The following is a 15,917-nucleotide window of genomic DNA, read 5'->3' as shown; positions in this document are numbered from 1 at the left end:
TTTTTAAAATATATTTTCCCAAAACAACGGTTAACGGCAAGCCACGCAAAACCCCAATAGTATGAATGTTTCACTTGAATTTTCAACCAACCCTTCAATAAGGCGATTTTCCTCTTCACAAATCACAAATATCTCTAATCCTCACCTCTTCGTTTTCAACCCAGATTTCTGATTCAATCGAATCCACAGCAAGCTCGGCCACTCCATGGCAATGGACATTTGCCCCAATGTGCTCGGAGTTTCTCGGCTTCTATCCCCTCCTGCTTTTAGAGTTTCAGCTGAGAGACGACCCATTTTGGCACGAAGCTCCAGCAGTACTCAACAGCCCACTTCCATCGGCTCAATCTCTCTCGAGAAGAACAATGGCTTCCCAGGTTCGTTCCTCGCTCTCTTTCTCCCTGTATTGGCGTTTTTCTTCGATTAATGGTTTCTCAGTAATGAACTTCCGAGTGGTTTCTTGCCTTAAACAGTGTGAAAATAGTGTTGGGCATTGCTCAAAATGCCTGAGTTTTTGTTTAATTTCAGTATGGGACTCCATGACCTAACTAACTTTGAAATACAGCAAAGATTTTAAATTAGTAATACCACACATGAGTGAAAGTAAGGTTTACGATATTAAATTTTAAAAACAGAAAACAAAAAATAAAATGGTTAAATTGTTTCCGCTGACAGACTTGAATATAGGACTTCTGAAGGTATCCCCAAACATCCCCAAGTCATTACCACCCTGCAGAATAAACTTTGATAAATAGTTTTTTGACCAAGTTTTGTGCATCTCGACTAATTTCACGAGACAACTGTCTGACTTTACAACATTTAGTTGTTAGAGGATTTTAATATCTTAAATAGTTGGCTTGGCTACCATGTGGTTGGACCCCGTCTTTACTTTTCTCACTATGCCAATTAACTATTAGGCCAACCACTGTGGTTAATAGTTATTGTTTTGATTCACTCATTTGTGGGTTAACTTGCAGGGAAGGCAGAGGCTGATGTTGTAGTAATTGGGAGTGGTATTGGGGGGCTTTGTTGTGCAGGGCTGTTGGCTAGATATGGAGAAGATGTTCTTGTGTTGGAAAGTCACGATTTGCCTGGAGGTGCTGCTCACTCTTTTGAGAATAAGGGCTATAAATTCGACTCTGGTCCATCTCTGTTTTCGGGTTTTCAATCGCGAGGTCTTCAAGCAAATCCACTTGCCCAAGTAAGATCCCAGACGGTAGATTATGCCTTCTGTCAATAATGAATAAACATCTAGAATCTCTCATATTGTTTTTTTTTTTCTTTTTTTAATTTTATTTTTATAAGAAACTGAGCTTTTATTGAGAGAAATGAAAAAAATATACTCTATCAACCTCTATTATTCAGAAGGCTTCAAAGATAACTATAAGAAGTTTCAACACCTAATGAGATGTGAGAAAATGTTTAAGTTGAATTACAAGTCAGGTTACAGTAACTTCTTATTTGTAATATTGGGGATGCCTAATCAAAATGCCATCTAATGTGCAATGTTTTTCAGGTTTTAGATGCACTTGGCGAATCGCTTCCTTGTGTCAATTATGATTCGTGGATGGTCTACATACCTGAAGGGGAATTTTTATCACGCATTGGCCCCACAGAGTTTTTCAAGGTGGATATCAGACATTGAGTTGGTAACCCATTTTACTTCTATTCCACTTGCATAGTTTTGATAGGGAAAACTTCTTTTTTCAGGCACGTATAAAAATGTGTATTCACAACAACAATAAGCACCCAAATCAACTACATCTATAAGATTATGATTTCTAAATTGAAAAGAGTAGGGAGTTAATCAATGTTTTTCTGTCGCCTTCAGGATCTTGAGAAGTACGCAAGTCCAAATGCTGTTCAAGAATGGCAGAAACTACTAGTAAGTAGTAATGGAGTTGTCTATTTATCTATTCCTTTTCAGAAATTTTTCATTTTGGGCAAGATATCATTTATCTTTCATGTGTGTAAATATATAATTTATTCAAAATGAAGTTGCTTCACAGGAAACCATACTTCCATTGTCAGCTGTAGCCATGGCTCTACCGCCTCTATCGATTCGAGGTGATTGGGGTGTACTTTCAACAGCTGCAGCAAGATATGCTCCTTCTCTCTTGAAATCCTTCATTCAGATGGGACCTCAGGGTATTATTGGTTCAACCAAGCTTCTCAGACCATTCTCAGAAATCATCGACTCGTTGGAACTTAGTGACCCTTTCATTCGAAATTGGTTGGATCTATTGGCTTTCTTACTTGCAGGAGTCAAAACAAATGGCATATTATCAGCAGAGATGGTAAATATAAATGAAGCTTTAGAATAGAATAACTAATATCTGAGACTTGTCAGTTTTTGTTACTGCATCTGGTATTAGATATGCATGTTTTTACACAGAACTGTAGGTAAAAAGTTTCTTTAGTTATCTTTCTCTATCTAAAACAATGTTCCTAATCAAAATTTTAGAAGATTTCAAAGTGTTGATAGTAAAATTATCAGTTGATAACCATTGTTGCCTTTCCTATTTCCATTCTTCCCAGTCTGTTGGAGAATCTTGGTACCATTTTTATTCCCATTTTTCCTAGATCTGTTATCATAAGTCATAATGTTTCGACTTCTTCAAACCCTCGTGTTTTAGCGATACGGAGGATAACATATGCATCTGTTTCTCTTCTACATTTCAGATTTATATGTTTGCAGAATGGTATAAGCCAGGCTCCTCTCTTGAGTATCCTCTTCATGGAAGTGGGGCAGTTGTTAATGCCCTTGTTCAAGGCCTGCAAAAATTTGGCGGGCGCATATCTCTCGGAAGTCATGTTCAGAACATTATAGTGGAGAATGATCGGGCTGTTGGGGTGAAACTAAAGAGCGGTCAAGTAAATTTTATACAAATTGATCAGAGTCGATGTTAAGAAACATTAATAGTATCCACTTCATATGTCATCTTTTGATCTCATGATTGAGCTTGTTGCAGTTTGTACGTGCAAAGAAGGCTGTAGTGAGCAATGCATCAATGTGGGACACATTGGCCTTATTACCTGAAGGTGCTGTTCCTAAATCGTATCGGGATAGCGTAAATACGATGCCGCAATGTGAATCATTTATGCATCTTCACTTAGGCTTTGATGCAGAGGTGCGTGATGTTAGTAAGACACTTCAATTTCCATTCTTTTCGAGATCAAACATAATCGTTCTATTAGGAGAGGATAGTACTTAAACAGTTCACGTCTGCCATATTTTCCATGTTCTAATCGACACTGATAGTTAGCATGGCTTAAAAAGCAAGGTCAAGCATTGATTTAAAAAGCGCATTTAGGAGAGTGTATCTGTTTAATAACTCAGGTGTTAGGAGCTTCACTTGACCCACCTCTACCACTCCAAGAGCGAGTTGCAAGAAACATCGAAGATTTTAAGCATTAAGTTTTCGACCTTGGAGCTTGGATTGAGGACCTATTCTTTGACCTTTTCATTTAAGCTTCAGGAGATGATAGAATCCAAATAGCTGAAATAGATTGAAAGGTAAAAAGATAAAAGGGCTACAATTATCTCCAAGTAATTCGAGGTACTTGGACTCTCCCCTCTTAAGATCACTCAAGCCTAGACCATACTAACAATTGCCTTCCTTCATCCTTTCACCCTCACTCTATTTATGACTAACATATTCCTTAGCTAATTACCAATATACCCTTACTATCTCATTGATATCCCTAGTTACCCTAATGACATTCCTGTCAGAAGACTATTGCACTCTAGTGTTCCTCACTCTCTGGAAAGCATTGAGTTCTAGATTTATGAACTTTCGTTCATATCCTTTTTAGGGCATTCGTGAAGACCTGGGAATTCATCATATAGTTGTAAACGATTGGGATAGAGGAGTCGATGCCGATCAAAACGTGGTTCTGATATCAGTACCAAGTGTTCTTAGTCCAGATCTAGCACCTCCCGGAAAACATGTATTACATGCATACACACCAGGAACTGAACCATATGCTCTTTGGGAAGGACTTGACCGCAGGAGCTCTGAATACAAAAACCTCAAGGCTCAAAGATCTGAGGTAAGTTATAATCTTAAAGAACAAGTGTGTGAATCTTTTTATTGTTGCAAGCTCTGCCATGCCAGTAATATGACTAAACATTTGAGGAAGCTATGACTTTTTCTTACTTTTATTAACTTCCATGCTTATTTCATTTTAGTCCCTAAACTTTTAAAAAATATATTCTAGTCCTTAACTTAGCATATGCTACTTTTGTTCTACACATATATGAACAAATATTTGAAACCGTATGTAGTAAGTTAGATGTTAAGTTTTCAAATGGAGTTTGGCATTATTAAAAGATCAATGTAGTTTGCCAACATGAACTTTGAGGATGAAAACATAATATTTGAGAGTTGAGTGAACCACAATGAAATAAGTACAAGAGTTCAAGGGTGACACTAGAATTCAAATCTAATCTTCTGAACCTTTTTTTTTTTTTTTGTGAAAAAGGTGATGTGGAGGGCAGTTGAGAGAGCCCTTGGAGAAGGTTTCAAGAGAGAAAAATGTGAAGTGAAGTTAGTGGGGAGTCCATTGACTCATCAGAGGTTTCTAAGGAGGAACAGAGGGACATATGGGCCAGCAATTGAAGCTGGAAAAGCCTCTTTTCCTGGGCATTCAACTCCCATCCCTCAGCTCTATTGCTGTGGAGATTCTACATTCCCAGGCATTGGAGTCCCAGCAGTTGCTGCCAGTGGTGCCATTGTTGCTAATTCTTTGGTCTCTACTTCCCAGCACTCTCAGCTTCTTGATGCTATTGGAATTTGATTGCATTTTCATGTTTTCATTTTGGGATCTTCTTCATTCTCTCTACTAGGCATGCTATCTTTTGTAAATTTGTATTATAATATAGACAGACTATGTAATATAATCCTCAATATTCGGGTCTTTTTCAGAAGCCTGCGCTTTCTTTGTTGAAGTAAGTACAAATGGTCCAGCTCAAAATTTCTTAAAAAGAAAGAAAAAAAAATCGTCTACGATTCCTTTGAAAGTTTTGACTCTGTCCCTTGTGCATTTGAATGGATTTTTCTCATTCAAAGATATTTTCTAACATTTAGTGATAGAAGGAATATTCAGATCGAAAAAAATAACTAATATATAAAAGATGAAGCTTAAACTTTTAAAAGATTAAAGATGCAATTGAGAAAGATTAGGAGCTAAATTATATAACCATCTTGCCTCTAGAAACTCGAGCGGAAACGCGAGAGGAAAGGAACATTCTCTAAACCTGTACAAGAAATTGATGCATTGATCTTCTATAGACTAAACATTCAGATCTGATTTAAGCTACAAAAAATGGGCAAAATGGTTGTAGCCTTCAAGATTCAATCTAATTTTCAACTTGGATGGCCTTAAAGCTAACTTACATCTTTGAAAAGTAATAATCTGATGCTATGCAATCTTTCGAATCCTTAATTGTATCAACATTCTGTATAATCTCAGCAGTTGGGCATAACAAGATTATGCACATGGAAACTTTCATTTACAAGTATTAAACTAAAAATATCACAAGCCGCACATGAAATTTAAACCTATACACATCTATACAAGTATTTCCTTCATAGGGAAATTTAGTTCACAACCAAAGCAAGACAATGAATAAAAGAATATGATTATCAAGCATAATATAGCACAAACAAAAGAGGGCTATACTCACCATCTTTTCTTTCCAATTATCTACAGACTAACCAACCGTATTTGTTTCGTTACTCCCAGACCGTCTTTCTCGAGCTCCATTGATTACTCTCTGTTCTATCGATCCTACCACAACCATTCACTGCAAACTCATCAGAGTATCCATATTTGTTCCAGACTCCAATTCCTCTCTGCTGTCTACCAGATGAATGGTGGCTAACATTAGGACCCATTGGACTCCTTCCAACGTCAACTCTACCCATAGGTGGCGATGGCGAAAGGGTCATCGGAACTCTTTCGGGGGCATTACTTCTGTTAAAGTCTGGTGGAAGTCTTTGAGACTGGTAGCCATTGTGATGCTGCTGCATCTGGTTTTGTTGATAGTGGTAATGACGCTGCTGAATGTGATGTTTGCTACCGGGAAAGACGGTGGCGGGAGGTTGGACGTTGTTGATGCTGCAAAGGCTAGGAGAGCTATGGACCTTATGCATAGGAGGGAGGCTAGGTTTGATGCTATTCCAAGAGAATGTTTCTTGAGCCATTGATTCAGCAGTATGACCATCTGGAGAAGATGATTTTGGGGATGAGCAGGCAGAGGAAATGCTGAATGTAGGGCGGTTACTGTTAGCACGGGTAGGGGAGAGTCTTGAGCTGGCGGTGGAGCTGGAGCGTACGATGCCATTAATTGCTTCGAGATAACGTTGCTCAATCGCTTGAGGCTCTGTTGAGAATGGTTGCGTCTCAACAACAATGGGGTTTGAAGGAAATAAGAAACACCGAAGTTTAGGCGTTCCTTCGCTTTCGAGACGATCATATTCATCAAGCATATGCTTTAAATCCTCATCAGACCTCACAGACACCAAAACATCAAGGTCCTCAGGAACCAACTGATACTTTAGAACCATGTCTCCATCAAATAGAGCAGTCAGTTTCTTCAATAGATCTGTTGAAGTCAAAATGATGCGAAAGAAGATTAAAACAAATTTTAAATTCACAAAACTCTATTCTAGTGTTGAATATGATGTTGGTCTGGTTCGAAGCAAGAATGAGTAGAATAGAGAAGACTCAAAACTACATGTTTTGAAATGTTTGCTAATATTCATTTCCATCGAAGGAATAAGAAAATTTTTATTCACTGAACTTCCTAGGGAGATTCGTAACCTAAATCTGACCAATATCACACATCAAGACAATGCGTTTCCAGAACTTGTTGACGATGCTTTCTCAGGGAATAACTTCGCAGATGAACAAAACGATAAATTATATCAAGTGATCTGAACCTTGTACAGAAACCACTTCAAATCATCCAGAAAAAACAAAACCATACAAACTCTGCTTGATCAAAAGCAATCCAACTGGATTTTCCCGATGACCACACAACCGTCATCAGATTATAAACTCTCCACGAAAATTTAAGAATCACAGTCTCAATAATAAGGGCGGGAAAAGCGAAGGACATAAACCTGAAAATTTGATATCGCGCGGAATAGCGATGACGCGAGTCTCGCCGCCGACATACTTGAGGTGGCCATCGGTGGGCCTAGGGAGGATCTTGCCGCCATAACTGCAAAGAAACTTGAGCCTGTTTCTAGGCGACAATGTCGACGTCTCATCTCCTCCATTGCCGCTGCCTTCGCACGCCATAATTCGTCTCGGCCTCAACCAAGTCGCTCGAATGAGTCCCCGCAAAATCAACCAACAACAATGGGCGGTTGCTTGAATCTGAAGGAATCTGTGAGTGAAATCACAGAAGTATTACGGAAGTCAAATGGAAAATTCGAAGACGGAATCGATTGATTGTTCACGAACTCCGCCAAAATGGAAAAATGGAGGAGGAGAAGAAGAAGCGAGAAAATGGAGAATTTTGAGGAAACAAACTCAATCCAAAAATGGATAAATGATAATCAAAATTCAACTGAAAATGTCAAAAAAAACTAAAGAGATTGAATTTTGAAAGCTCTCTCTCTAATTCTTCTTCTTCTATTTATTTTGTTATTGAGAATTTTGTTTCTTTTCATGTCCACCGATCATTTATAAACACCCCTCCCTCTCCCTCCCAGTGAAATTACGAATTTAGCCTCAATGAAATTTTATCCGTTTATTATTTAAAAAAATAATTATCCATTTATTTGTTTAGATAAATGATAGTTTTTTTAGAGCTTAAACTAAATTGTTCTTTTTTTAGTTAAAACAAAGCCGCGGTAATTCAAATCTATGACTTAACTAGTTGGTACTAAAAAAAGGCTTGACTAGTTGAGTTACAGTAGATCGTAGTTGGACAAATGGTAGAATATATACTAAATATGTAATTCAGTTGCAATGGATTATGCCATTTTTTATTTTGTTTTAAATATTTTAAATGCTTTAATTTAATTATTTATGTGTTGATTTTTCCATCGTGTTTTTGTTGTAAGAAATTGTTCAAATTCACTTACCAAACTATTGGAGGGTAAATTATAGTCTACCACGTGGACCAATGAGAATGGACAATCATATCCTGTAGGTTCATATCTACAGCTTGCTTACTAATAATCGAACTACATAGTTTGGCCTATGACATATTGTCTACTTTTATGAAGCACATCAATCTATACAGCTCAGGTAGCCCCGTAATGCTTCTCTAAGCATGAAGATCGAGCTATATATAAGACGAAATCATTTAAAATCATGTAATAATATCTATAACGGCTATAATAGAAGGGTCTCTTCTTCGACTCCTCTAAATACATACTAACTAGCTCCCATACATAGGTATGTGTTCTATTTGGAACTGATTTGTTTAGCTCGAACTTTAGACTAACTTGAGCGTCTAAGTAGAGGTCTTCTTGCATAGCTCACCTGTATAGCTCGATCAGAAGAAGTTCAGTGCAAATCTCTTGGCTCATTTAGAATCCAACATTAACACAAACAACGATGCTAGAAGTAACAAAAAAAATTACTACAATGATGTTTTTTTTTTACAATACTATTATGATGTTAAGAATTGCGGCAGTACAAACAATATAACATATATCAATTCGTGTTTTTTGCGTTTGTAGTTAATCAATATAACTAGGTTAATTTTTTTTTTGTTCAACAATACGTAGGAGTAAATATTTGAACTTTCAATATTTTGGTCGATGATATAATTAAGTTAATTAGTGATTATTATCGATGCTTGTCAGTAATATCTAGGTGAATTACTATAACTATAATCCACTAATATATAATAATTGTCCCAAAAAATAATTTCAAGGGTGGTAGTTGTCAAACTTTAGGGTGAATGCATTAAAATATGTTGTGAATTAAAAGGAATACTATATTTGCAAAATTTATTTCTAATTGCATTTAGAAAAATTACATATTTGCAAATATTTGATAAATTTGAAAGATGATTTTACAAAATAAAAACGATTCAATCAATTTGTCACACGTACAATCTTCTCTAAGTTTTTTATTTTATTTTATATTTTATATTTTATTTTTGAATAGATCTTCTCTAAGTTGATAATGATGAACCCAAAAAGCAATAGACCTTGAGCTGACCTTATTAGTTTCTATAAAAAAAATTAATATTATATCTTTGCATGATTGTTCATGCCCTATATCCATTAAACATATGAAAATGATAGATAATTTTACACCAATATATTAATTTTTTTAGATTTCAAAAAAGAAGAAAAGGTTGGGTTGAAAGAACAAAAGGCTCCTAAGCAGCTTGCTCCCTAATTACACACCGATCTTAACATGCCTATTGAGGAGGAGAAAATGATATATATGTTCCTTTCAAAGCGAGCGTAGTTCGACGGTAATTGGAATATATCTCCAATTAAGAAGCTGTGAGTTCCATCCCCCACCGCTACGTACTATCCCACGTACTATATTAAAAAAAAAAGGTAGATAGGTTCCTTTCAAATATATTTTTTTCGTCGTTGTTAAACATTTTAATAAAGTTTTAATTTGAGAAGAGCCTAGTTGGTATGAAATAATGTGTGTTAAAGAAATTTGGATTAATGTTTGTGAGTTTATGATTTTAAAATGTAACAAAAAAATAATGGCCGCAACCTAATGTTAAAATAAGAAAAATATTTAGTTGTTTGGTGAAGATCATCTTATACTTACTATTATTAAATGTTTGACAATTAAGAGAGAAAAATATAAAAATAGATATGTTTTTAAAATAATGATTTGTCATTTTTTCTACGGGTGAGGACGGATAAATATCTGAATATTTTCAATGAAAATTGAGAAAAGTTAGATCAACTTTTAACTGAGTTCTACAATCAATTCCAAAATAAATTTTTAAGAATTACATTTTTTAGTTTTGAAAATTCAAAAAAAAAAAATTTCCATTGAGTATAACATTCAAAAGCATGTTTTTAAAAAAAGTAAATAACAAAACATTAAAACATATACATGAAAATCGTGTCCATAAACTTAATTTTCAATAAAAAATAAAAAAATAAAATGATTGTCAAACCAACTATTACTTAAAAAAAAGGGACTAAATATGAGCGTTTTTTATAATTGGGCTAGATTATTATTATTTTTTTTATATTGGTTATTCTAATCATGTTAAAGAGAGAGTTTTTATTTTTTTATTTTTTATGGTAAGAATTATTATATAGTTCACTACAATTTTTTTAATTAAAATTTGAGACCATGAATTATAACCAGGACTTTAAAGTTCAATATTTAATCTAATAAAATTAAAATGAGATAAAAGTAATTGTTGGGAGTAAAAAGAAGTCGGATTTCTCTCACGAACAATCTTAAATATCGATCAGTTAGTAGAAAGGAGCAATCTCACAAGAGGATAAGTCGTAGAAACGATAAATTTATCAATCAAGCACGTCGTGAGACTGCCGTTATAATTATTGTTTTCTTACTTCAATATTCGAGGGCGAGTGTAGAAACTCAATCGTGATGATTCAATAAAAATGTCTTCCTAGATCTAGCTCATCTCTTACCTATCAACATTAAAATTCGAAAACTATTTATTCTTTCAGACTCTAAAAATGATAAAATATATAAAAAAAATATTTTCAAGCATTTCTCTTTTTATTTTATTATAAAGATTATGAAAAATTCTTCCTCCTTGACAGTAATAAGGATCAATCTTATTTCTATCGCGATTAAATATTTGACAAAATAGCTAAGATTTGAGGATGATCGTAACCTCACCAAAGTATTTCCGTTTTCGAGAGAGAGAGATGAATGTGAAAAAGTGATGACAGACGTTGGCAGACTGATCCAACTACGATTTCACTCTGCAAATCAACAGAAAAAAATTCAGAAGAAAGAAGACATCTAATGGAACTTCGATCCTCAAATTCAAACTGATATTGCTTCGCCATTACTCTCAAATCTCCATTAACCACAGCCACAATCAAACACACATTCTCATTCCTCAGCGCAGAACATTGAGAAGAAAATTTTCAAAAAAAGAAACCAGAAGACAAAGAAGAAGAAGAAGAAGAAGAAGAAGAAGGAGAGAGAGAGAGAGAGTTCTTCGTCTGCGACAAAAAGAGCAAAATATACTTTACCGATTTGTTCAAAAATGCTCATCGAAGCTACAGTCCAAACAGCCGCTTACAGGCTCTAACGATCTTCCCCGCCGCGTTCTTCTTCTTCCTCCTCACAGATCCTGCCGATTTTCGACTTTCTTTGGAATCTCCCGCTCCAATTTCCTCATCGTCAATCGGCGATGCAAGCGTCGCGAACTGATCGTGAATCCTACAGTACCGCTCCGCCACAGACGAAGATCTCCGCATCGACAGAGCTCTCTTCACCGCCGAATGGAGTCCGGATGCGGAAGAAGAAACAGAGCTGTTCCGACTCAGCGCGGCGACGGCGACGCCTCCGCCGCCGCCGTATTCGTCTTCCTCCTCCTCCGGCAAGCAGCTCTGCGCCCGCGCCCGATTGGCTCTGTTCTGATCGGATTCGTGAGCGAGGGAGTTCGGATTGGGGACGGCGGCGGTGAATTTGAGGGAGTGAGGGAGCGATGCGAGATCGGAATAATCTATGGATCTGGACTTGAATTTGCAGGCGGCTTTGATTTTGGAGTAGCCATCGGCCATTTTTTTCGTTTGTTTTTTGAAATTCCCTCTCTCTTGGTTTGGGGATTGGCGGAAAATGGTGAGAAATGGTTGGAAATTTAAGAAGAAAAATCAAAGGACGCGACAAAAAATCAGAGAGATTAAAATGGCGCCTGTAAATTTTTCTTTCAAATTTCCTCTGAAAATGGCAGGGATTGAAGCTTGAATCTAGCTACCATACATTTTGGAGAAGATAATGGAAATTAAATCATTATCACATTACCAATAAATAATATCAACTCAATAATTGAAAAACCTTTGCAAAATACTAATAATAATAATAAATATTAATTAAAAATGTTGTTTAAATATGTTTTACCTCTCATTTGGTGTCAGTTTTGGTCGTCGATTTACTCGAGCTAACCTACTTGTTATTGTAATTTGTGGTGTAATATTGTAAAATATATATATGAATACAAATTATCTGACAAAGGTAACTATTTTTGTTTTCATTTCATATCATAAATTTAATATATATTTGAAAAAATATACAAATTTTCATTTTTTCAAATAAAATATAAGTGTTTTTTAGTACAACAATTTAGGAATATAATAATCGAACCTCTAAGCTATGCTAATATTGGCAAATAAAATATAAGTGTTGTTTTTTTGGCAAATAAAATATAAGTGTTGTTTTTTTAAGTGTATTTTACGTCACATTTGAAATTGATTTAGATTAAGTTTTTCTTTAAAAAAAAAAAACTTCAAATTTTATGCTATATTTGAAAATGCATATTTATTTCCTTTTATTTTTTTAACAGGTATGAAATTTACCCTTTGAAGGTATAATTTCTTTTTGTTTTTTTTTCTAAGATAATTACACTTTTTTGCCATATGAAATTAAAGTTCCGTTTTATAATTATTTCATTTTAGAAAAGTACGAGCTTATTTTAGTTGTATACACAATTTCAAATATTTTTCTGGAATTGGTTAAATAAGACGTTATTTTCTCATTACTTAGTAAAATGATTAAAAATATGATCGGCAACTGAAGTCGAGCATACATACTAGGATCTTCCAGAAATTTGATCCTAATTGCCATTGATTTGATGGTGTTGAATTAATTAATTTATTTGTTTTCAAAAAGTTTTAGGAGATGAAATAGTCTATGGCATGTGGGTTGTTGAATTGAAATGGACATTTGGAATACAATAATTTTGAAAAACTAGGATGAAAAGTTGACAGTATTGGAAAAGGTTGGTTTTTTCTTTTTCTTTTCCTTTTTTTTTGAGAAAAGTTTGTTGGGTGGTTTTGGACCATAAAAATTAATGAGTGAATTTTGGAAATTTCTTTTTATTTTATTTCATTTGATGTGATATGAGTATTAATTGTGAAGGAGGGATTGTGGTGTTGATGATTGAGATTAGCTTGAAAGTCAACTTGTTAGATTAATACTTTCACTTCATAATGATTTTATTCTTTAGTTTTTTTTTTTAATTTATTGAAATTATAGTCCATTTTTAAAAATTCACGAGTAATTTGGAGAAAACTTATTTTTGTTTTTTTAATTTAAGTTAATATTTAAAAAATGGCCTTTCTGAAAATATAAAATTTCTTTCTTAGAGTGGTTGATATAGATGACTGAAAGTCTACTATTGACGTCAATTAAGAAACTTCCACAATTATATCATCGTGTAATGTGGTAGATAAATGCTTAAGAAATTAGTGTGTAATGTAAGTGTCATATATTGTCTTACTTAAGCAAGAAGATGATATACTAAGTACTAACCCAATCAATCGGGTGGAAAACCTTAAGGACATGAATGACTAATTTAACACAAGTCAAGAATTTTCTTAATCATTCAAAAGAGTGTGCAAAATAACGGTTGTGCTCAAGATTTGGTTGAGTTGAGGTAATGTGAGTTTGCAACATAATGTCAACGAAAACACGTAGACGACATTCAATCCAGAAGACCCAATGGAACTATAATGAATATACTAGTGAAACTTGAATGGCTCGGTGGACTAGGCAATGTGTTTTCATGGTTATCACACATGATAATCATGTGTTCGAACTAGGCATAGATCAAATGGATGAGAATCTCCGAAAGATTTCATTATTCAAAGTTTGCTCACATAGTTCTGACATCTCCTGTCGAGCACTATAGGTTAGAAAGACTAGGAAGGTAGTGTACAATCTAACTTTTAATTTGACGAATTGGAATTTGTTTGTATCAAGAAAATATAAGTGCTAGGAAAACGTAACTATGTGAAGGAGAATATAAAATGAAACTTATCTCTAAATATGAAAGGAATCACAAAAAACTTTCAAACTTTGGCATGATGGTCAAACAACTCTTTTTAATATGAAATTTTGGTTCTATTGGATGAATGTGTGGTTCCAAATGGATCAAAATGGGCTATGTGAAAGACATGTGACTTTAGCATGTGTTTTCCAATTTCTTGGCTCCTAATATTGTGCCAAGCTTTGTGCTCCAAAATTTGCCCATGTATATAATATTCTTCTCTATGTTTGCATTATTGCATAAAATAAACCCATAAAACATGAGAGAGAGATCATGTGATTCTTTTTTAAAAAGAAGAATATGGTTGAATGTAATTAAAAACAAGTTGAAGCAAATTATTTTTAAAATAATAAAAATAAAATAGTGTATCATTTGACCATTCCACATGGTTTGTTAATTAGGGTCACAAAATTCTGATACGGTGAACTGTAAGCTAATGTGATGGATGAATTTTCGTGAATTATCGTGAACTAATATTTAGTTTTAGTGATCCATTCAAGCAAAACTTAATGGATAAAAAACCTATTATTACTATCTCAAAGATCGATAGTCAGTTGTTAAACTAAAAAAATATTTTAGTGACATGAGATCTAGTGATAGATAGAGTACTAATTAGATTGAAAGTTAAAAAAAAAAAACAACTTTAGTGCAACAACATGCGTTCATAAAAAAATAAAAGGGTGAAATTTTTTAAATAATATGATCCAACTTAACACAAAATATGTGCCAACATGAGTTAAGTAGTTAAGGCACCTCAAGGTCGAGGATTAATCATCCGTACTCATATTTGTTGGAAAAAAAAACACAATATATATATATATATATATATATATATATATAAAGAAATAACAAATAATATATTTATTAGTATTTTTTTTTTTTTAACAAACACAAAACTTAATCATAGGATTGAAAATTGCTATTCCAAAAGGGCAAAAACGGGTCAATTGACGTTTATATATTTATTATTGTTATTATTAAAATTGTTGATTTTTCTACTCAGAGAGATTCCGGCCGGGAATAATAATTATTGAAAAACGTAAATACTAATTCAATATTTTTTTTTCCTTTTTTTGCGAGGACAAAGAGACAACGTAATTAAAAAAAAGTTTGAAACTTTATACGATAAAAATTCATACTTAATTTGTCAAATTGTTGAATATACAGTAATTGTCATATATTTTCAATCAAGATATCGTGAAAAATTTTTTTTTTTTCTAAACAAAAATTTTCCACAGTATATACATAATGAAATTCTATAAAAGTTAAAATAATGATAAATAATAATCAAAAGGATGTTTTCCTTTACCAAGTGGGGTATTTTAAAAAGATAATTACAAATATAAATGTTCTTAAAATTATATGATTATAACCACCACTAATTTATTGGTCTTTAACCAGTTCACTTATTGACCTTTTATTATTATTTTTTAATCACTGTTTTTATGATATTTTACGTAACAACAGTGGTTTTTTTCCACACACACATATATATATATATATATTTATTTAGTACAGCAAATAAAGAATAAATATGGTAGGAAAAATCGAACTTATAATCTCTAAGTTAGAGAGATGTGTCAATCACCGCTGAGTTAGTTCATGTTGGTGGGTATAATAAATATAAATTCATATGAAATAAATTAATTTATATTTCTTGCCAACTTCAAAACATGTGATTGATTTTGGATGATCAAATCTAATTAAGATTATTTTCAAAGAAAGTTGAAAAAAAAGGACAATAAAGTTAAATTAATTAAGCAAAAGTAACATTTTGCCCTTGAAATTTGTATAAATTTTAAAAGTTCTCTCTTTATGTTTTGATTTATAAATTATTTTTAATATTTCACTTTTCAATCAAGTCTCTACTCAATTATGCTATTGAAATCGAATAATGAGACAGCGTCGGTGACATTAAAAATTGTCATGA

General features: G+C 33.6%; 3 protein-coding genes across 3 annotated transcripts; 1 reads left to right on the top strand and 2 right to left on the bottom strand.

The window, feature by feature from the left end:
- Positions 1–58: 58 nt before the first annotated feature.
- Positions 59–4,927, top strand: LOC111008423 (FAD/NAD(P)-binding oxidoreductase family protein). The gene is made up of 9 exons (XM_022281127.2): positions 59–374; positions 975–1,198; positions 1,514–1,624; positions 1,829–1,882; positions 2,007–2,294; positions 2,680–2,871; positions 2,970–3,128; positions 3,814–4,050; positions 4,483–4,927. The coding sequence occupies exons 1-9, from the start codon at positions 206–208 to the stop codon at positions 4,795–4,797; spliced, it is 1,749 nt and encodes a 582-aa protein (XP_022136819.1). The 5' UTR covers positions 59–205; the 3' UTR covers positions 4,798–4,927.
- A 548-nt stretch (positions 4,928–5,475) lies between these two features.
- LOC111008424 (uncharacterized) lies at positions 5,476–7,661 on the bottom strand. The gene is made up of 2 exons (XM_022281128.2): positions 7,128–7,661; positions 5,476–6,607 (listed from the first exon to the last, which is right to left on the bottom strand). Exons 1-2 carry the CDS (start codon positions 7,306–7,308, stop codon positions 5,736–5,738), a joined length of 1,053 nt encoding a protein of 350 aa, XP_022136820.2. The 5' UTR covers positions 7,309–7,661; the 3' UTR covers positions 5,476–5,735.
- Positions 7,662–10,674: 3,013 nt separating this feature from the next.
- Positions 10,675–11,947, bottom strand: LOC111008371 (uncharacterized). Its single transcript, XM_022281049.2, has 2 exons — positions 11,190–11,947; positions 10,675–10,913 (listed from the first exon to the last, which is right to left on the bottom strand). The coding sequence occupies exon 1, from the start codon at positions 11,721–11,723 to the stop codon at positions 11,217–11,219; it is 507 nt and encodes a 168-aa protein (XP_022136741.1). The 5' UTR covers positions 11,724–11,947; the 3' UTR covers positions 10,675–10,913; positions 11,190–11,216.
- Positions 11,948–15,917: the final 3,970 nt, after the last annotated feature.

This window comes from Momordica charantia, assembly GCF_013281855.1.
Source record: "Momordica charantia cultivar OHB3-1 chromosome 10 unlocalized genomic scaffold, Mcharantia_2.0 BLBB01000010.1, whole genome shotgun sequence".
Lineage (NCBI taxonomy): Eukaryota > Viridiplantae > Streptophyta > Magnoliopsida > Cucurbitales > Cucurbitaceae > Momordica > Momordica charantia.
This window is presented reverse-complemented; position numbering and strand designations above follow the sequence as displayed.

Excerpts from the sequence above, each read along its gene's own strand:
- LOC111008371 (XM_022281049.2), bottom strand. The coding sequence starts at position 11,723 with ATGGCCGATGGCTACTCCAAAATCAAAGCCGCCTGCAAATTCAAGTCC.
- LOC111008423 (XM_022281127.2), top strand. The coding sequence starts at position 206 with ATGGCAATGGACATTTGCCCCAATGTGCTCGGAGTTTCTCGGCTTCTA. Across the intron at positions 1,625-1,828 it reads GCCCCACAGAGTTTTTCAAG|GATCTTGAGAAGTACGCAAG; the intron begins GTGGATATCAGA and ends TGTCGCCTTCAG. Across the intron at positions 1,883-2,006 it reads AAGAATGGCAGAAACTACTA|GAAACCATACTTCCATTGTC; the intron begins GTAAGTAGTAAT and ends GTTGCTTCACAG.
- LOC111008424 (XM_022281128.2), bottom strand. The coding sequence starts at position 7,308 with ATGGCGTGCGAAGGCAGCGGCAATGGAGGAGATGAGACGTCGACATTG. Across the intron at positions 6,608-7,127 it reads GCGCGATATCAAATTTTCAG|ATCTATTGAAGAAACTGACT; the intron begins GTTTATGTCCTT and ends TGACTTCAACAG.